Here is a 23,841-nt window from a genome sequence, read left to right as displayed (position 1 = left end):
CATATACAACAATAACTAATAAAAGAATTGTCTACTATCAAGTACATTTAGTTGGTTATGAGGAATGATGAGGAGTTGAACAAGATTTTTTCTCATGTTACAATTAGTAATGGAGGTTTTCTCAATATTCACCAGAATGTGGTGCTAGGAAGTCGAGCTCTAAAAAGGGAAATATCAATTCTGCATCTCAATAGTGTGTATATGTAATTGAAAAAACTTTAGCCTAGTGACATTGACACGACCCAAAACTGGTCCTTGTCGTATGGGCATCTCAAGCCAACATGAGTCGAAGATCACCTCATCAACCCAACCTAACCATCACATCAATCCACAAGTGTCGGAGAAACTCCGACTATATATCATGATAGCGGAAACAAAACTAGTAATCATAACTTAGACAATGTCTAAACATTTCATTTACATAAACATACTAACCAACATACCTAAGTCCATAGTCATCCACAAGCCTCTCCAAATCCAATGTCTAAATTTTTTGGGACAAGCCCTCGACAATAGCCAAACCAAATATAAATAAGTCTATGACCAAATATAAGAGACTATGAAATGTATGCCTTCCGATGTAGGAAAGATTACTACTTCAAGTGAACACACGATCTGCTTCGATCACCTAGGAAGAGAAGAAGAAGCTTTGGCCCCTATGTCGCGTGGGGACATAGCGTTCGAAGATAGTTAGCGGTAGGAACACTAGCATGTAACTCAAGGATAAGGATAAAATAAAGTCATCATTTAAAAAATCAAGTCAAAATATTATTTTCAACCACATTCATATACATAGGCATATATGTAAGTACATAGCATGTTAATAATGTACCAATAAGGAAACAAGACTTAGCAAACATTCTTGATGCATTCAATCATAAGTCATAAAGTGGGGGACTCTGACCTTCCACACTTATAGATTCAAACGTTTCATATTAGGCAAGGGACTTTAACCACATGCATTTTCATTAGGCAAGGGACTTTAACCACAAACCATTTTGTTGGGCAAGGAACTCTAACCTCAAGCCGTATTAGATAAGGGACTCTAACCACAAGTTAGCGTATTTAGGCAAGGGACTCTAACCTCAAGCAATTTCATTAAGCTAGGGACTCTATACACTAGCCACTTTATTAAGCAAGGGACTCTAACCACAAGCCACTTTAGTAGGCAAGGTACTTTAACCACAAGCCATTGTGACTATCTTTAGTCGACATTGGGACTCTAACCCTTTAAACATACATCAACATTCATCCACTTCCACTATTAGGGACTCTAGACCATTTAACAAATTCATCACCATATATGACTACAAGGTCTTCATGGAACCATTTATCAAACAAACACTGCCAATGCATTAATTCAATTCATCATTCAATTCAATTTATGGTCATCAAGACCCTTAAAAACCATTTGTTCCTCATTAGCAATGTTATACCATACTTTAGTTCAACCCACTTCAATTTCATTTTTAGGGACTTTAACCCCTTTTAGACTTCAAACCAACAAGGTCATCAACTAACTAATAACATGGTTAACAATTCCTTTACAATACCATTTACCAACCACTCATACTTATTGGGTCATTGCCCTAGTTCAAAACATCTTAAACATATGACTAGATATTTTACTTAGAAATTTTCACAAACACCTTGTGTGTATGCCTTTACCAAGGCCAAAATCAAAGTAGAAGCCATCAACATTAGGGTTACTAAATACCCATTTGTTAAACCATAAACAATCATGTAAAAACACAAGTTTAAGCAAAAACAAACATTACTGATTATTAGTAAACAAAACCCTTATCATTTGGTTTAAAAATAATCATTTACAAATATTAATCCATGTTTAAAATACATGGTTTTTGAGTTAATAACAAGGGAAAGAGTCACATGACTTAAACAAGATGATCCACCAAGAAACTTGACTCCTCCTTGCCTCTAGTGAACACCCCTTGGAACCCTAACCTCCAATCTTGTTTTGAGAAGTGTAAGATGTGTTTTTGGAATGTTTTGATCTTCCAAAATAAATGTTTAGGAGGCCACAAGACATTAAATAGTGAGGGGACTTAAGGGTTTTGGGGTGGGAAATGTCCATCAAGCCCTTGGCTTAAAAACTGAAAAGTGACTTCCTAAGTAGGTATGACTCACTTACTAAATCGTACCCAATGGTATGAGTGGTACCATAACTCATACCCTAGACCTCACCAAGGACCCCTACACTAACAAAGTTATGACCACACACCCTTGACTTGAACCCAAGGGTACGAATGGTACCCTAAACCGTACACACAAACTGTACCCAAAATAGTGCCAAACATCGTACGACTTGAATTGGTACGACTCGTACATAACAAACGACCATGGGGAGGCTAAGTCATACCTTAAATAGTGTAAAAACCCCCACTACACTTCCTAGGATACGAGAGGGGTCACTAAGTCATATGCAAGGGTACGACTAGTACCCTGATTCATACCTAGTCTAGAAGCTTCAATTAAGGGAATTTTTCTAAGGGTCCAAAGCCTAGGTGTTTCAATTCTCCCCCACTTGGATCATTCTTCCTCGAATGACGGGTAAGGAAAGCATAAACATGAGTTAGCACATTATTACACATTAACTAATCTTTAACCAAGCTAGAAATCAAGACATACAACAAAGAGAAGACACATCCCGTGATCATTATCAAATAACCATTGATTTCATTGACTATGGAACTCAAACCAATTATTTATCAATGACATTTGTTCAATTCAAAGCTTAGGGACTTAAAAACATTGCCTACAAAATACATAAAGCAAATCAAGTATATTAAAACATACCTCAATCACGAGTTTTTGGGACGAAAAACAACTGGGGATACTTGGACTTCATGTCCTCCTTCGCCTCCCAAGTAGCTTCCTCGGACTTTTGTTTCCTCTATAGAACCTTCACTAAAGCCACCTCTTTTGTTGTCAACCGGCGAACTTGATGATCTAAGATCCTCACCGAGATCTCCTCATAGGACAAAGAGTCTGAAACACCAACATCCTCAAAAGGAACAACTAACAAAGGATCACCCACACATTTATGCAACATAGAGACATGGAAAATCGACTGGATGAAGTTCAAACTAAAAGGCAACTCCAACTCATAGGCTACAATTTCAACCCTTTTCAAAATCAAGTAGGGACTAAGCTTCCCCTTCTTACCAAAATGCATCATTCCCTTTATGGGAGACACCTTAAGAATACCAAATCACCAACACTAAACTCCAAATCCCTACGCCTCACATCTGCATAGGACTTTTGATGACTTTGAGCAATTTTCAATCTATCACGAATTACCTTCACTTTTTTAAGGCTTGGTGAACCAAATCGGAGCCAAACATCTTACCCTTATCAATTTCATACCACCCATTAGGAGAATGACATCTCCCACCATACAATGCCTCAAAAAGAGCCATATAGTGCTAGAATGGTAACTATTATTATAGGCGAATTCAATCAAAGGCAAGTGGTCATACCAACTACCACCATAATCAATCACACAAACACGCAACATATCTTCCAATATTTGGATGCTCCTCTCCACTTGTTCATCCATCTGTGGGTGGAAAGCAGTACTAAGGCACACCTTAGTTCCCAAACCTTTTTGAAATAACTTTCAAAAGCAAGATGATAAAGGAGTAACACGATCTGAATAATCAAAATCAGAGCACCATGTAATTTCACAATCTTTGTAAGATATAACTTAGCATAATCTTCCATCGAGTAATTAGTCCTCACAGGCAAAAAGTGAGAGAACTTGGTTATTCTATCCATAATGAACCAAATAGAATCACATTAATTCTAAGATCGGGGATGACCGATAATGAAATCCATATTAATTGCCCCTCACTTCTATTCGGGCAATGTAATTTATTGGTATAAGCCTCCGGGCCTCATCTGCTCAACTTTTACTTATTGACACACCATACACTTGGCCACATAACTAGTCATATCTCGCTTCATATTATTCCACCAATAGAACTTCTTAAGATCATGATACATCTTTATAAAATTAGGATGAATAGCATAACAAGATCTGTGAGCCTCAGCTATAATCCTTTCCCTCAATCCATCAATACTGGGAACACATAGTCTACCTTGGTACCTTAAGATAACATCACCACTAATCACAAAGTCAACAATCTTTTGCTAGCCTAATTTACTCTTAATCTTCATCAAATCAGGATCCAATATTTGTTTTTTCTTTATCTCAACAACAAGAGATGATTATGATACCGGGTGCACAAATGCCCCACCACCTTCAGAGTTCCTGAGATAAACTCCAAGATTAGCCAAATGGTGAATGTCCTTTACCAATTCCTATTTATCCTTATCCGTATGGGCTAAACTCCCTATGGATACTCTGCTAAGAGTATTGGCGACTATATTAGATTTACTTGGATGTAAATGAAGACTCATATCATAGTCTTTCAATAACTCAAGCCACCTCCTTTGCTGGAGATTCAACTCCTTCTGAGTAAACATATACTGAAGACTCTTATGATCGGTAAAGATGTCAACAAGAACCCTATAGAGATAATGTCTCCAAATCTTCAATCCAAAAACCACGACTAACAATTCTAAGTCATGAGTAGGGTAGTTCTTTTTATAAACTTTCAATTGCCTAGAAGCATAGGCCACCACCCTACCATGTTGAATTAATACACAACCAAGCCCAATATAAGAAGCAGTACAATACACTATGAAACCATCATTACCCTTGGGCAAGGTTAAAACTAGAGCCGAAGCCAATTTATCTTTCAACCTCAAAACTATCCTCACACATATTCTACCATAAGAACCTGACCTTTTCCTTGGTCAACTTAGTCAGCGGGGAAGCTATAGTCGGAAAACTCTCCACAAACCTCCTATAGTAAATGGTTAAGCCCAAGAAGCTTTGAATATCAGTTGGAGTCACAGGTCTAGGACACTTCTTAATCGCCGCAACCTTTTGATGATCTACCATAACCCCTTCACTAGAGATAACAGAACCAAGAAAAGTCACAGCCTTCAATCAAAACTCACAATTAGAGAACTTGGCATACAAATGATAACCTTCAAGGTTTGTAACATGGAATAGAGGTGATCGACATAATCCACCTTGCCTTTAGAGTAGACCAAGATATCATCAATGAAGAAAATGACAAACAATTCCAATAACGGATGGAAGACTCTATTAATCAAATCCATGAATATTGTTGGGGCATTGGTCAACCCAAAGGACATAACTAATAACTCATAGTTACCATACTTGGTTTTAAAGGCGGTCTTAGGGATATTCGCTTCCCTAATCTTAAGTTGATGATAACCCAGCCTAAGATCAATCTTAGAGAAATACTTTGCACCTTGAAGTTGATCAAACAAATCATCGATCCTAGTAAGAGAATACTTAATCTTTATGGTCACTTTGTTCAACTGACGATAATCAATGCACATACGAAGCAAACCATCCTTCTTGCGCATAAACAACACAGGATAACTCAAAAGAGACATAATAGGATAGGTGAAACCTTTATCTAAAACGTCCTTCAATTTCTCTTTAAGCTCATTAAACTCCATCAGAGCCATTCTATAAGGGGGAATAGAAATCAGATGAGTTTTCAAAAAAAAAAAATCAATCCCAAAATCAATTTCCCTATTGGGAGGAATACTAGGAAAGTTATTGGAAAAGACCTCGGGAAACTCATTAACCATGGGAACGGATTCTAGAGAAGGACATTTCAAGTTAGAATCTTTAACTCAGACCAAATGATACAAACACCTTTTAGAGATCAACTTTCGAGATCTGTGATATGAGATAAACCTTTCCTTAGGCACTAAAAAAACCCTTCCCATACAACGATTGGCTCATTAAGGAATTTACATATGACCATACGGGTTCGACAATCTAAGAAGCATAGTATGAATACAACCAATCTATCCCCAGAATTACATCAAAATCGACCATATCCAACTCAATCAAATCAACAAGTGTTTCTTTACTAACAACAACTACCACACACCCCTATAGACTTTTTTAACAATCACAGAGTCTCCAACTGGGGTAAAAATAGAAAAAAAGACTAACAGATACTTAGGATTAAAATTAAAATGCACAGCCACAAATGAGGTCACATAAAAAAGAGTGGGCCTTAAATAAAGTAAACAATACACATCACGGGAGAAAAGTTTTAACATACCCATGACAATAATGGGAGAGGCCTCAGACTCCTGGTGAGTAACAAATGCATACAAATGATTTTGGCCAATGTCAGTACCAGAAGAAGAAACAGCACCCTTCGGTGTAGGAGTAGATAAAGTATCAATAGGGGCCCTGTTAGACCAAAAATCTGCTAGAGTGAGGAACTCTTGCTGCATGTGCCCAATCTGACCACATTTAAAACATTTGTTTCTCCTCTTCTCATACTCTCCACGATGATGCTGACTGCAGAAACTACAAAATGGGTAGGAGGAACTGACTGAGCCCCACTAGTCTGAGATTAGGCACCCATTGCCCAGAACCCACCACTAAACTGAGGTCGATGATCATCTGACGGCTTCAGGTGAAGAGTACTAGCTGAGGAGAAAGAACCCAAACTCCCCCACTTCATTCTTGTCTACATACCACTATCTCTACCATTTTATTTAGAAGGACTAAATTTCTTTCCTTGCTTTTTACTAAACTCAACTTGTTGCTTTTTCTCTTTCTCCACTTGTTGCATATATATAACCAGCACAAAGATGTCCATGTCTTTGATCAACAAGACCGTCTTGCTCTCAAGCACTAACTCATGGGACAAAACTGAAGCAAACTTATGCATTCTAGCCCTCATGCTAGAAACCATCTAAGGGGCATACTTAGACAAATAATGGAATTTCAAGGTATAATCCTTGACAGATATCCTCCTTTGCTTCAAGTTAATAAACTCTTCCGTTTTTGCTTTCAACTCTTGAGGAAAGAAGTGGTCCAAGAATACCTTCGAGAAATTCTCCCACACTACAGGACTAGCATCCACACCTCATTCCCACCCTTCGTACCATTGGTGTGCTACATCCTTCAATTAGTAGGAAGAAAACCTAACAGCCTCAACCTACGAAGCATGTATGATCCAGAAGATTTTTTCCATTTCATCAATGATTCCCTGAGAATCCTCCTCAACCTTGGTACCCGTGAACATAGGAAGGTTCAACCTCATAAATTAGCTAACTCTTATGGCCTTACAAGAAACAGTAGCAGGAGCACTACGCTCTAATTGAGAGGCTACCAATTGAGTTAAGAGGTTGACATAGAAACAAAACTCAGCATTAGTAGCATCCCCTCAAGGTAATTGAGGGAGGGTGTCACTCTCATAAGCAGAATTGGTGGGGACAGGTTGGATCCCATGAGGATGGTCAGATATTGCAACCCTAGCTTAGGTCTAGCCCCCATAAGTTGGATGATTTCCATTTATAGGGCCCTCAATCGGGATGGTTTTGCCTGAGTATCAGATCTCCTTGGAGGTATGATTTAAAAGATAAGAAAATAGAAATAAGAGGAATCCAAGACCTTAGACTCTATAGCTCGAGATTAAAACACAAGAAAGAAAAACATTTCTAAATGTCTCGTAGCCCCTCTTTTATAAGTGTGGCATGCTATACACACATAAAAGAGACCCTACTTGACACGACTTTGTGTATACCCAACTGACCATGAACCTAGGCTCTGATGCCATATTTACATGAACCAAAATTGAGCCTTGTCATATGGGCATATCAAGCCAAACATGAGCCAGAGATTGCCCCATCAACCCAACCTTACCATTACATCAATCCATAAGTGTCAGAGGAACTCCGACTATATATCATGATAGTAGAAACAGAACTAGTAATCATAACAAAGACAATGTCTAAACATTTCATTTACATCAACATACTAACCAACATACCCAAGTCCACAATAGTCCACAAGCCCTACAAATCTGATGTCTAAATTTGTTGGGACAAATCCCCGACAATAGCCAAACCAAATCTATATATGTCTATGACCAAAGATAAGAGACCATGAAATGTATGTCTTCCGATGTAGGGAAGTTTGTCACTTCAAGTCAACAAACAATCCGCTTCGATCACCTAGTCACTATGCAGGAAGAGAAGAAGAAGCTTCCGCCCCTATACCATGTGGGGACATAGAGCTTAGAGATGGTTAGTAGTCGGAACGCTAGCATGTAACTCAATGATAAGGATAAAATAAAGTCATAATTCAAGAAAATCAAGTCAAAACATCATATTATACCACATTCATATACATAGGCATACATGTCATGTTTATAATATACCAACAATGAAACAAGACATAGCAACCTCTAAATCATAAGTCATGAAGTGGAGGACTCCGACCTTCCAAACTTATAGATTCAAATATTTCTTATTAGGCAAGGGACTTTAACCACATGCATTTTAATTAGGCAAGCGACTTTAACCATAAGCCATTTCGTTGGGAAAAGGACTCTAACCTCAAGTCAAATTAGATCAGGGAATCTAACCACAAGTCGACATATTTAGGCAAGGGACTCTAAAATCAAGCAATTTTAATAAGCTAGGGACTCTAACCACAAGCCACTTTATTAAGCAAGGGACTCTAACCTTAAGACACTTTCATAGGCAAGGTACTTTAACCACAAGCCATTGCGACTATCTTTAGTAAATATGGACTCTAACCCTTTGTCCATACATCAACATTCATCCATTTCCACTCTTTGGGACTCTAGCCCATTTAACCAATTCTTTACCATATGTGACCACGAGGTCTTCATGGAACCATTTATCAAACAAACACTTTAATAAGTCAATGCCTAATTCAATTCATCATTCAATTCAATTTATGGTCATTAAGACCCTTAAAAACCATTCATTCCTCATTAGCAATCTTATACCACACTTTAGTTCAACACACTTCATTTTCAAGTTTAGGAATTTTAACCCTTTTTAGCCATCCAACAAATAAAATCATCAATTAACTAACAACTTGGCTAACAATGCCTTTACAATGCCATTTACCAACCACTCATACTTATTGCGTCATTGTCCTAGTTCAAAACATCATCAATATATGACTAGAAATTTCACTTAGATATTTTCACAAACACCTTGTGTGCATGCCTTTACCAAGGCCAAAATCAAAGTAGAAATCATAAATATTAGGGTTACTCAAGACCTATTTATTAAACCATAAACAACAAGAACCCACATATGCAAATCATTTCCAATATCATGTAAAAACACATGTCTAAGCAAGAGAAAACATTACTCTTCATTAGGAAACAAAATCCTTATTATTTGATTTCAAAATCATCATTTACAAATATTAATCCGTATTAAAATACATGGTTTTTGAGTTAATAATAAGGGAAAGAGTCGGATGCCTTAAAAAATATGATCCACCAAGAAACTTGACTCCTCTTTGCCTCCAAATGAACACCCCATGGAACCATAGCCTCCAATCTTGTTTTGAGAAGTGTAAAATATGTTTTTGGAATGTTTTGATCTTCCAAAATGAATATTTAGTAGGCCAAAAGACATTATATAGTGAGGATAATTAAGGGTTTTAGGGTGGGAAATGTCCATAAAGCCCTTAGCTTAAAAGCTGAAAAGTGACCTCCCAGGTGGGTACGACTCACTCAATCGTACCCTAACTCATACCGTAGACCTTACCAAAGATGCCTATACTGACCAAGGTACGACAAAAAACCCTTGACTCGTACCCTAGGGTATGAATAGTACCCTAAACCATCCCAAAATAGTGTCAACTAGGCCAAGTTCCAAACATCATACGACTTAGCTTGGTACGACTCGTACACTAACGCACGACCATGGGGAGGCTAAGTCATACCTTGAATAGTGTGTAACCCCCACCATACTTCGTAGGATATGAGAGGGAGTCACTAAGTCATAAACAAGGGTACAACTAGTACCCTGAGTTTTACCTAGTCCAAAAGCTTCAATTAAGAAAATTTTTCTAAGGGTCCAAAGCCTAGGTGTTTCAGACATGGAACTCTCACAGATCAAAAATTTTATTTCATATTTTGACTCAGATTTTTGGGTTGTTTCTCTTATTTTCTATGTTATGTGAGCTATTACTCAAACAAAAAATAAAATAAATCCCGTCCTTAGTTTCTAAATTTCCTTATCTCTCTTCCTCAATAATGAATAACTGTTCTTGGAGACTCTTTTTAAAATGACCTATTCAAGTCTTCGATCTAATTAAAGGATCACAAGTTAATTTTTAGTGAAATGCGGAACTTATTAAGCTACTTACTAAATACCTTAATTTATTAGTGATTAAAGATTTCATTATAATTTTTTTAAAATACAAATTAATTCAAAACTCGATCTGTGATGGACAGACCGATTATCAATCCAACCGACATTTTATATCAGTCTTTTATGTTTTTTAATAGTTGACTAATTATAGTAATTAGTCCTACAACTTAATATTACTCTTTTTTAGTCCGACCGATTAATTAGATTATTACATATATACTACAAAGTTTTCCCACTGACTAATAATCGGTCCTTTTAAATTTGACAGATCAGTTCAACCCATAACCTATATGCTAAATTCTTTTTAAAATATTAACTATCAGTGTTTTTTAATCTGCCAGATCAATTCAACCAACTACCTATATACTATAATTTATATCCGTCAAATTAATCGTCGGTATTTCTTTAATTCGGCCGACTAGATATATAGTATAATATTGATTTTTTCTTTTGAAAATAAGATTGCTACTAAAATTAGAGGAGAGTAGAAAAATTATTATTTAAGAGGAGAAAAAATATTGAAAAATAAAAACATAATACATACAAATTCCCTTTAACTTGACTTCAAATCATATCTATGACCTCCAACTTTTGGTGTGCACAAGTAGGCACTTAAAATTGTATAAAGTTGAATAGTAAACACATGTCCTATGTATTGTGCCAAAAATAAAATAGAAAGCTTTAAAAATTTGAAAGTTGAAGAAACAATGAGTTTTTAGTAGAAAGAGAGGAAAACTATAGTTTGAAATTAAAAGGATGGGGTAGGGTTTTATGTATTAAGTTTATTAGTAGATACATCCCAAAGTTTTTAATATGTTATTATAGTTCAATCCTTCATTAAGTTATTTTCTTATTTTATTTTAAAATAAGTATAATACATAAATATACCATTTAACTTGGTATCAATTGATCGTTATACCCACCAAATTTGGGTGTTCATAAGTAGGTATTAAAACTTGTATATAGTTGAACAAGCAAACACACACATCCCATGTGGCATCTGCATGAATTGCCACATAAAAAGTGTGTGCCGACTTGTTCAATTTAATACAAGTTTAAGTGTCTACTTGGGCACATTCAAAGTTGGAGGGCATAGATGAAAGATGAAGCTAAGTTAAAGGGCATTGTTATGTGTTACTAGTATATGTACCCGTGCGATGCATGAAAAATATTGGAGAACAGACTATTAACTTTATCATATTTATCTTTTATCATTTTATCAATTGTGAAAGTTAAATGATTTGATCGATCATTCGTTATACTATTAGAGGGAAATAAAAATCATTTTATTCATCTTAAATCGTTCTAAGATTTTGTGTTGCGTGAAATTAGATTCAAAGTTTGTTGCAATAAATTAATTACCAAGGAATTATTTAAGGAGAAGATATGTCTATTGTTGAGTTCTGGTGTTACATATGGATGACTTCTTTGTATATTCATTGTCATTATGTTATAGATCATTAGTAAAATTCATGATTAAAATTTTCATTATTTTGTAAACTAAAGGAGAAGTTGAAAAACAATTAGAGAGGTTTTCCTTTTTTTTTTTTTTTTTACCTTTTTTAAGAGTACCCACACATTAGAGATTTTTTTTCCCTTTTTAATGGCACTTATTCCTTTTGCTTCCTTGATGCCTCGAATTCATAACCTTAAAATTGCCAGAAAACTTATCATTATTTTAATAGCAACTTCTTGTCAACAACAATTAGAGGATTGAATTTTAAATTAGCGATGTCCTTGAGATAACATATCATCAACATGCTTTGTCTTCTGCTCTACTGAAATATGATGTTAAAAGGAGTTAAAAAATAGATCAAGAAAGTCAATCACCTTTATATAATAATTAGGATATATAATTATGGCGTAATTATTTCATAATATGATGGCAAAAAGATGGTGAATCCATGCAACTCTTTTTTGGTTTAATAATTTAGTAGAATCTAAGCATACTATAATTATGCATCATTATTGATTGACATCCTATTATTACATCATTACCTCTTAAATCTCACAATATTTTAGAATTTTCAAAAAATTAGGAATGATATCAAAGACCTTCCTCAGGTTTAGTTTCATACCACTCACATCTAATGGTTTACGATATTAATTTTACCAACTCTTATTTTTATCTATTTTTGATAAAAATACTTTAAAATTATTAACATAAAATTTAAATTCAGATCAATTTACTCTTTCTAATATGAGTTTTTATTTCACTAATTCCATAAATTTAGGAAAAGAATAAATTACCTCATATGCTTCCGTCTCAATCCTAAATCACGTATGAAATACTGATTAGTTACTGCATTTTATTTTCATATATAATGAATAACTATTGAGTTTGAATTTTTTTCTCTGATCTGGAGTATAATGCAACTGGTGTTTTCACACAAGAATAAGAAAACTTTGTTTCAGAAAGAAACCTTGGGATATGAACCAATCATTCTTTGAAATTACTAAGAACAAAAATACTACTCTCTTCTCACAAAATGCTCATTTAGGTATTTGATATTGCCACCAATTATGAAAGAAACCTTGAAGATCACATATACCAACATTCATCTATGATTACATATAGATAATCCACAATGAAAAAAATCAAGTTTAAAACTTATCATTTTCTCTTTTCAATAGTTGTTTAATATCCTGAAATATGAAAACAATTAACATGAACTTTGAAACTAATAGAAAATAAATTATTAGAGTATAAATTACTATGAATGTATGCATAGAAGAACAAAAAATAGTTTGCATGAATACATTTAAATGTATCTCTGATCTAGCACTTTCTGAAATAATATGAGCTTTCTGAGATCTTGACTCAGCTTAATAGGATGAGATACAGAGTGAAGAGAAGGTAAAGAAGAAAGAAGAAGAGAACTATCAGTCTGATTGTATTGTATTGATTAGTTATTATTGATACATGTTCAGGTACTATTTATAGATCATCTATATGGTTAGTTACAACTAACTCTAATACTTAACCAGCTATGAGTTAGTTATAACTAACTTATTGAATGTAACTAACTTCCGGAAAGTAACGAACTTTTTTTTGTCTAGCTTACTAACAATCTTCTTCTTCTTAACACTCCCCCTCAAGCTAGGAATGGGTGAATATGTCACATATTCCTAGCTTGGAACTGAGATAGTTATGTTGTACTCGACTAAGTCCCTTAGTGAACAAATCTGCAGGTTGTTGCTATGTTGATATGTATCTTGTTGTGACTATTCCTTGTAGTATCTTCTCCCTGATAAAGTAGCAGTCAATGTCTATGTGTTTAGTTCTCTCATGATAGGGTTAGCAGCTATTGAAAAGCTGACTTGATATCACTAAATATTTCAACTGGAAGTGTCAACTCAAGATCAATCTCTTTTATCAAACCTAGTATCCCCATAAGTTCAGCAGTTACATCTACCATGCTTCTAAATTTTGCCTCAGTTGAGCTTCTAGACACAGTAGTTTGTTTTTTTTATTTCCAAGACACCACAGAGTCACCAATATTCACAAGATACCCAGTGATTGACCTTCTAGTCTGAGGATAAGATGCCCAGTCTGCATCACAATAGGCACTTACCTGACTATTTGTACTGCTGGATAGAAGCATTCCTTGACCTGGTTGATTCTTGATATACCTTACCACCCTTATAGCTGCTTTCATATGAGATTTTTTGGGGTGTTGAAGGAACTGACTTAGTGTCTGAACACTGAAAGATATGTCTGGTCTAGTCATAGTTAAGTACAATAACTTCCCAATCAGTTTCTGATAAGCTCTTTGATCAGCAAGAGGGTCATTCTCTGATTTTCCTTTAACATGCTCATCAAATTCCACAGTATTCATCTTTGCATTATAATCAATAGGAGTTGTTGTAGGTTTGGCTGCTGCTAATCCAAGATCAGACAAAAGTTGTAGAGCATATTTCCTTTGATACATTAGGATCCCTTTTTCAGACCTTGCAAACTCAATGCCCAGAAAGTATCTCAATTCTCTGAGATCTTTCATTTTGAAGGCTTGTTGTAGGTCTGTTTTAGTCTCTTTTATCAGTTTCAGGCTTTCACTATTAATCAACATATCATCAACATACATAAGTATTAGCACCATGCCCTTGTTTGTTCTTTTCACATATAGAGATGGATCATATTTTCTTTGAATAAACTAAAACTTCATCAATACTTTTGAGAGTTTTGAATTCCATTGTCTAGTGGCTTTTTTCAATCCATATAAGGACTTGACAAGTATACATACCATATTCTCCCCCTGACTTATAAAACCTTCTGGTAAGTTCATGTATATCTCATTAGTAAGATTTCTATTTAGGAAGGCATTTTCCATATCCATTTGATGCATAAACCACTTTCTCTTTGCTATAGTAGATAACATTATTCTCACTGTCTTCATTTTAACCACAAGTGAAAAAGTCTCTTTGTAGTCTATACCTTCTTTTTGGCTATAACCTTTAGCAACCAATCTAGCCTTAAACCTTTCCACCTCTCCTATAGCTTTGTATTTTATCTTGTATATCTACCTATATCCAATAGGTTTCTTCCCTTTAGGTAATGTGACAATATCCTAAGTGTGATTTGCTGTAAGTACTTCAATCTTATTTTTCATGGCAGTTATCCATCTAGTATCTTTACAAGCTTCTGAATAGGTAGTGGGTTCACAATTAGAAGAGGAAGAAGCAACAAAGGCTTTATAACCATCTGATAGACCATCATAAGCTACATGGTTTGATATAGGAAAGGTAACATCTTTATGGATGTTAAGAGATATAAAGTCAGACATCCACACTGGTGCTTTTCTACCTCTAGCTGACTTTCTTTGATTTTATACCATACGAACAGATGGTACTAGATCAACCTCAGCTCTTTAAGGTTGTTCTTGTTTTGAACTTTGAGGTGATATCTCCACAGGCTGTGATGAAGTGTGTGAGATATACTAAGGCTGGAAGTACTCTTATGTATCACACAAAACACTCTGTGAAGGCTCCACAGGAAACACATGTTGAGTGTACTCAGTCTAACTACCCTGCTTCTTAAATGGGAAAACATTCTCTCTAAATGACACATCTCTACTAACAAACACCACTTTTCTGGCTAGATCAAACAACACATACCCCTTTTGAACTTCAGAATCTCCCAGCAAAGCTCTGTCTTTAGCTCTACTCTATAGTTTATCCTATTCATTTAGCACTTTTACATAGCATAGACAACTAATGACCCTGAGATGACTACAATTTGGATCTCTTCCATGTAACTTTGTATAAGGTGTTTGAAATTCTAGAGCTGAATTTGGAAGTCTATTGATGATGTACACAGCAGATAAGACATAATAACCCCACAGATGGATAGGAATACCTACCTGAAACCTCAGTGCCCTTGTCACCTCAAGAATGTGCTTGTGCTTTCTCTCAGCTACACCATTTTGCTGAGGAGTATAAGCACAAGTAGTTTGATGCACAATGCCTGAAATTTTACATATCTGAGTACATACTGAATTGACAAATTCATTTCCATTATCAAACCTTAATACTTTAATAGTTTTGTTAAAATGAGTTCTAACATAAGCAATAAACTGTTGAATCAGTACACATACTTCACTTTTAAGCATCAACAAAAATACCCAAGTAAATCTAGAGAAATCATCCGCAATTGTCAAGAAAAACCTTTTTTCATTCATAGTGGAAACTTTATAGGACCCCACAAGTCTGTGTGCACAATCTCAAAACAACCTGCAGTCTTAATGCTGCTACAACTGAAAGGTAACCTATGTTGTTTTACAGTAGGACACACTGCACATTTCTCTATAGTATCACTTACAACTTGGTTGTTCTCAGGTACTAGTTTTTGTAGTATGTTAGTAGATACATGACCAAACCTTTGATGCAACACCTGCACATCTGCATATTTGGCATTTTCTTTGGTCATACATGATCCACCTGTTTCACCACTTGGCACTACATTGATTTTACTCTTTTTATGTTGATCTCCTAGTAGATATAAGCCTCCTCCTAGTCTACCAATCGTCCTCACCCTTCCAGTAGAGAGATCCTAGAAGAGACAGAAATCAGGAAAGAAGGTCACTGAGCATTGACACTCTTTGGTCACTTTAGGAATTGACAGTAGATTGTATTGAAACTCAGGAAAGTGATACTCATCAGTAATAACATTTTATTCAATCAAACAATAGCTTCTAACATGATTAACCATAGTTGTATCACCATTTGGTAGGTACACCAGTTTAGGACTTCCAGGCTTAGTTATAGATTTTCCATCAAGCAGACTCAAATTAGACACCATATGATTTGTTGCACTTGTATCAATTATCCATTCATGTACTCTAGATGCTACAGAAAAAAGCATTACTGATACCTGCTACATTAGTTGACTCAGGTTCATTAGTTGCTTCCCTATTTTGATTGATCAACTGAATAATCTGTGCATATTGTTCTTTAGTGAAGGCTACATTTCCCATTTGATTCAGTTGAGACATTTGCACACCTGCGCTAAATTGTCCTCCTATGTTCTGATGATAAGAGTATTGTAATGAGATAACATCTTGATCTAGTATTGCATTTTAGGTTGTACCTCCTTCAACTCTAGGTTTCTTCTTGTTCTTGAAGTCTGGTGGATACCCAATGATTTTCCAGCAACTATCTTTAGTAGTTTTTCTTTACCCTTTGAAACTGACCATTTCCTCCTATACTTCTTGAGTACATAGCAACATCACACCTTTTTGACATCATGACAGGATTAGGACCAAGAATGCCTGCATTGTTAGCCATAGATTTGTGACTTTCATCACTTAAGATCATAGCATAAGCCTGATTAACTGTGGGTTAGGGACTCATAAGTAATATCTGACTTCTTGCTTGGATATACACATCATTCAATCCCATTAGAAACTGAAGCAAATTCAGTTTTTGGAGATGTACCACAAATTCTCTTGACTTATCACATTCACAACCTGGTGCAGGCACTAAAGCCTCAAATTCTTCCTAAAGATCTTTCAACTTAGAGAAATAGATAGACACCAATGCACTCCCTTATGTGCATGTATCAATTTCTTTGTGTAGATTAAATGTCCTAGCACCATTAATCTTGTTGAGTCTTTCATGCAAATCATCCCAGACAACTTTAGAAATAGAGGCATACATGATACCACCAAGTAGAGATTTGGAAACTGAATTCATTATCCAAGAAAGCACCACAGTATTAACCCTTTTCCCACTGGTTTCCTAGTTCTGCAGAGAACTTATCTTTCAAATAAGTTCCATCCACCATCCCCAACTTATTCCTTCCTAGTAGAGCAACTCTCATAGATCGATACCAAACAGAGTAATTTTTGATACCTGTCAACTGAAATGATACTATTTGAATACTACTTTGATCTGCAGGATTAAGGAAAAGTGGGTGATTATAATCAATGACAAGACTGCTATTCTGTGCAACAGGTACAACTTCTCCATCAACAGAAGCCATTCTTCACAACTCAACAGTATAACTTGTAATCACAGACACAAAGAATAGGATATAATAAGAACTTCAAAGATTACAAAAGAACTTATCCAAAACTTATCAACAATTAGCCTGAATATTAATTTCCAGATCTATGATCTGAGCTACAAGCTCGTGGCTCTGATACCATGAAATAACATGAGCTTTATGAGATCTTGAATCAGCTCAATAGGATGAGATACAGAAAATGAAAGAGAAACAGGGTGAAGAGAAGGTAAAGAAGAAGGAAGAAGAGAACTATCAGTCTGATTGTATTGTATTGATTAGTTATTATTGATACATGTTTAGGTACTATTTATAGATCATCTATATGGTTAGTTACAACTAACTTTAATACTTAACCATCTATGAGTTAGTTATAATTAACTTATTGAATGTAACTAACTTCCGGAAAGTAACTAACTTTTTTTTTGTCTAGCTTACTAACAATCTTCTTATTCTTAACACTTTCGTTGTTCCTCTTCCACCCAAGATGCGTAGCATATGTTTTCGTTTATCCTAATGTATTATTTTATTTTTGGTCTGATATAACTGTTTTAGTATTTCCTGCAAATTAAACAAAGACACTTAAAAATTTCATATTATGGCAGTAATAAAAATATGAAAAAAATAAAATCCTTACACTGTTTTTTCTCTCATTTGGTTTATATGCCCTCATGTATTGTGTCTCATTAGTTGGAGTCAATTGTGTGTGTTCGTGCATATGATGTAAATAAGGAATGGGAAGTTATGTAGATATGGGTGAGAATTTTGTGGTTGGTTGTAACTTTTTGGAGTCTTTTTCTTATTTTATCATTATAAAATAAATAAATAAAAAGGAATGCTTGCCCTTTAAAATATGATTATTTTTACCAAGTTTTTATTCAAAATTTCAACTAACCACTTTATCTTTCAAAATAAAGTTTCTATTATTAACTTTTAATTTAAATACGGTTAAGAAAAATTCAAAAAAAAAATATTGGCAAAATTTTATTTTGTAAAAAATTGTAAAAACTAAAATTAACAGTTTTTTATTATTATTTCTTTAAATTTTTTGTGCTACATGGGTAGATGTTCTGCCTAAATGCATCATGTATGAGAATTCATGAGAAAAATGGCAGTAGAAGTGGGAAGTTCGTGTTCATGGAGATCGTCAAGACCTTTACAACTAATATCATATACTATAACACAACTTACCTTCATCTCTTGAAATTATGCCTTCTCTCATGCATTTTGAGGAGCATGTTAAAGTGTTTTTTTCACTTCTTTTCGAAGATAAGGTTTTCATTAAGCCTCGAGCAAATTTAAGGATGTTTTTCACTCTAGAAGGACACTTACTCCTATTTTCTCCTTGTCTCATCATCAAACAATCAAACAAATGAGGGAAAGAAGAGATTTGTTAAGAGGAGGAAGAAAACTGAGAAACGGTTTGCTGCTTTGCTTTCTGCTGAAGAAGAAATGAAATGTGAATGCCCCATACCTGGTCATTAAAAATGAATAGTTCCTATAAAAGAGGAGTAAAAAACGTAATTTTTTTTTACACAATTTTTTTCTATAGCATCAATATTGTGCAGGTACACAGTATACAATACGGGACAACTGATCCAATCAAATTCTCACTAAAATTCTATCACAACTATATAAGAAAGGGTAATGGGCAACAGTTTTTGCAATCTCATCTTCTCAAATAGTAGCAAAAGCTCTCCTACTCAAGATCCAAAAAATTACTTATTCTCTAATTTGTGTTTCTTGAGTCTTGTTCTAAAATTGAGTTTTATTCTAGTGTTTCTGAGTAAAATTTTCTTTTGTTTGTTGAGTGTTTACTTAGGTAGAGTTACCTAAGGATGATTGACTAGAGTCAGTTGATTGAGTAAAGGGTGACAGAGTTGTCTCATTGATTTGTAATAGAGGTATAACAAGATTTAGAATTTAGAGTCAAATCCTTTTGGAGTCTGTAATCAAAGTTGTTTGATTATAGTGGAGTTTGAAAAATTTTATGAGGACAGGTCATGGTTTTTTTTCCTTGAGTAAGTAGGTTTCCATGTAAAAATCTCTTGCGTGGATTTGTTCTGTGCATTTAATTTTTTTCCTGTTTTATTGTTATTTATATTCCCTTAGGGATTTGGTCCTGTAGTGGTGGTGAACCCTTATAATTCAATAATTAGTATCAGACTGGTGCACTCTATACGGTTAACACCTAGAGTAGATCCTTAGGTATGGCAGCACCACCAAACTTAGGAAGGACAGTCAACCACCAGAACACCTCGATTCAATAGATAATATTATGGGTGGTGGAAGACAAGGCAATTTTATTATGGCTGAAAATAGTGAGTTATGGGATATAATCTATGATGGACCTCATATTCCCATGACAGGAGGTAAGGAAGGAGAAATTACTAGATTGGTTGCCAAAACTCAAACTTAATATAATGAAGAGGACTTCAAGAAGATTGAAAAGAATTTTAAGGCTAAGAAGTTATTGGAGTATGAATAGGACCTGATGTGCAAAGGAAATCTTGGATCGTCTAAGGAATGCTCGTGAAGGAACAAGTCAAGCAAAAGAATCTAAAGTGGACAATGCTTAGTACCTAATATGAGGCCTTCTCTATGAAGAAAAGTGAAACTATTCAACAAATACACACCAGGTTCACCTATATCACAAATGAACTATACCATCTTGATGAAATCATTCCACCTAGAAAATAAGTGAGAAAGATATTGGGTGTACTGCCTATGTCAAGAAAGAGTAAGGTGAATGTCATTTCTGATGTAAGATATCTTAAGACACTCACAATGGATAAGTTAATTGGAAATTTGAAGTCCTATGAACTGAAGAAGCAAGAAGATCAAGAGAAGAATGAGCCTAAGAAGTAGAAATCCTTAGCCCTAAAAGCTTCAAAATATAATTCCAGTGAGGATGATGAGGATGTTTCCTACTTATATCAAAAATTCATTAGAGTTATGAAGAATAGTGGAAGATTTTATAAGAAGGGCAGTAGTAGGAGACCTGCAGGTACAAATGATTTATACCACAAATGTGGCAAACTAGGACATTTCATCAAGGATTTCCCCTTGCACAAGATGGATTATCAAGAATATCTGAAGTCTGAAGGAGACAAAGCTAAGAAGGATCGGGTCTCTGATAAGGCTAGAAAAAGTTCCAACAGATTATGTAGTTAAGCAAGCCTTAACTACCTGGAAGACTCATCTAGTGAATCAGATGAGTCAGAAAAATCTAAAGATGCCTTTATGTTGTTGTAGAAGATGGTAAAAATACCTACAACTCTCCTTTTTATCTTATGGCAAGAGTTGATGATGATGAAGATGATGAGGTAAATCCTCTTAACATTAAACAAAATTTGAACAACTACACTTATAAGAAGCTAATAAAACTTGCAAATGTTTTGATTAATTCTCTATGTGAGCTTACTGTTGAAAAAGGAAATTTTTTATGAGAAGGTAGGTAATCTAGAATATGAAAAAAAAAACTCTAACCATTCAAATATTTGAGATAATAGAACACTCTAATGCTAAATTTTGAAAATAGAGAGATTTTGGAAAAATTGAAGAAATTAGTTGAATTTAATCATAAAGGAAAAAATGAGGCTAGTATTCTACAACTTGAGCTTGAGGAGAAGTTGGATAAGTCACAGAAGCTTCTCATATCTTCTATAGAGAAATATGATGAATTAGAAAGGAACTTGGTCTATATAAGAGAATATCTTAACAAACCTCTAAAGTGAACTATAACATCAAAAGTTCTAGCTAATTTGAAAAATCAAGGAGCGAATAATAGTAGAGGTCTTGGTTGTCAACACATCAATCCTCACAACAAGTATGTTTCTGTGGACAATAATTTTCTATGCACTCATCGTGGAAGAAATGGTCATAAAAAGGTTGATTTCCAGGCAAGGCTTAAAGCTAAAATGAACTCAGCTAAGTATGTTCATTAAGTGCAACCACTTTCAAGGGGACCTAGTCCCCTGAAAAAATTCAAGAAGGGTAGACTATCTGGCTAGACCAAGAATGTTATGATTACTCCCTTGTCCACCTATTGGGAACTCAAACTCAAATGGTTTCCCAAATCTGACAAATGATATCTGAATGGAAGTAGGAGTAAAATAAAACAATCAAAGTTGGTTCATGGATAGTGGATTCTCTAAGAACATGACTATAGAACTAATTGTTTTCTCTCACTCAAGACACTTCAAGGTGGAGGTGTCTCTTTTGGTAATGGTAAGAAAGGTTTCATTGTTGGAGAAACTAGAAATCATTAAGTCATATTATTGAAGATGTGTACTATATGAGTGGATTGAAGTACAACTTATTGAGTTTGTCTCAAATTTGTGATAAAGAGAATAAAGTGAAGTTCTTGTCTGACTGGTGTACTGTAACTAGTCGAAAAATTGGGAATGACATTCTCAGAGCTATAAGATCCAAAAATATGAATGTGGATTACCTAGACTTGATTTCTAGATGTGAATTGACCTGTTTGAGTGGTCATAGTGAGAATGCAGATCTCTGGCACAGAAGCTTGGGTCATGTAAGTTCATCTCTACTCAATAAATTAGTCTCTACGGACCTAGTACATGGTGTTCCAAAGTTGCAATTTTCAGATCCCAGAATTTTTGAAGCATGTGTCAAAGAAAAAAAACCAGGTCCTCGTTCAGAAAAAGGTTATTTAACACCTCTAGACCTCTTAAATTGTTGCACATGGACTTATGTGGACCTTTCTAGGTTCAAACTAGAGAAGGGAAGAAATATGTCTTTATTGTAGTAGATGATTACTCCAGATTCCCATGGACCATGTTCCTAAGGACAAAGGATGAAACATATGAAGTCTTAGTGATCTTTTCTTCATAAAATCAGGTGAACCTGAATAACAAAATAGTAGGGATCAGGTTTGATCATAGAAAAGAATTTGAAAATGCTAGAGTTGAGGAATTTTCTACTGAAAATGGAATTAGTCATAACTTTTTATCTCTAAGAAGAGTTGTTGAAAGGAAGAATAGAGCACCGATTGATATTGCTAGGACCATGTTGATAGATGGTGAACTTCCCAAAAGTTTTTGGGTTGAAGCTGTAAACACTGCCTATTATGTCACCAATAGATTTCTGATCAAATCTGTTCTCAAAAAGACTTCTATGAATAAACTCTAACTTGATTACTTTAAGCCTTTTGCTGCAAGTGTTTTATATTAAACAATGGTAAGGATGAGTTGGGAAAATTTGACTCTAAAAGTGATGAAGCAGAATTTGTAGGCTACTATTAAACTAGCAAAGCCTACAAAGTCTACAACAAAAGGACCTTGTGTGTAGACAAGAGTGTTCATGTTAACTTTGATGAGTCAGGAAATATGAAGAATCCTACAGGTAGTAATGGCACAAATATAGAGGAACTAATTACTAGAGGGATAGCCCAGTAGAAGCACAGTCTTAAGGTCAAAATACTCAGGATGATGTAGTTGGAGAAGAAGGAGGAATAGAAGAACCAGGTCCCCAGCAAGATTCTAATTTTAATATATGTCAACAGGGGACTCAAGACTAAATCTCTGAAGAAACTGGTCCGAACATTCCTCAATAAACTTCAATAAGGTCCAATTGGAAGCATAAGTCATCTCACCCTCTTGAGAATCAAACTTTTCCTTTGGAATCAGGGATGCAGACAAGGGAACAAGCAAGAAACTTTATGACTTTTTCAGCATTTATATTCCAAAATTTGAATAAATCTCTCAAGGATGTTGACTGGGTAAATGCCATGAAAAAAGAACTTCATCAGTTTAAAAGGAGCAAACTCTGGCACCTGGTCTTCAGACCTACTGACCGAACTATTCTTGGGACAAAATGGGAGTTCAAAAATAAGCATGATGAGCATGGTACTATCACTAAGAATAAGGCAAGGCTTGTGGTATAAGGATACAATCAAAAAGAAGGAATTAACTATGATGAGGCCTTTGCTCCTATTGCAAGAATGGAAACAATTGGAATCCTCATTGTTTTTGATGCATATATGGGATTCAAGCTATTTCAAATGGATGTGAAGA

General features: G+C 35.0%; 1 protein-coding gene across 1 annotated transcript; it reads right to left on the bottom strand.

Annotated features, from left to right (window-relative positions):
* Window positions 1-13,772: 13,772 nt before the first annotated feature.
* Window positions 13,773-14,387, bottom strand: LOC124898558 (uncharacterized mitochondrial protein AtMg00810-like). Its single transcript, XM_047412201.1, has one exon. The coding sequence runs from the start codon at window positions 14,385-14,387 to the stop codon at window positions 13,773-13,775; it is 615 nt and encodes a 204-aa protein (XP_047268157.1).
* Window positions 14,388-23,841: the final 9,454 nt, after the last annotated feature.

Source organism: Capsicum annuum, chromosome 5 (assembly GCF_002878395.1).
Source record: "Capsicum annuum cultivar UCD-10X-F1 chromosome 5, UCD10Xv1.1, whole genome shotgun sequence".
NCBI lineage: Eukaryota > Viridiplantae > Streptophyta > Magnoliopsida > Solanales > Solanaceae > Capsicum > Capsicum annuum.
This window is presented reverse-complemented; position numbering and strand designations above follow the sequence as displayed.

What these genes read in the sequence shown, in the direction of transcription:
- LOC124898558 (XM_047412201.1), bottom strand. Translation starts at nt 14,387, where the DNA reads ATGTATGTTGATGATATGTTGATTAATAGTGAAAGCCTGAAACTGATA.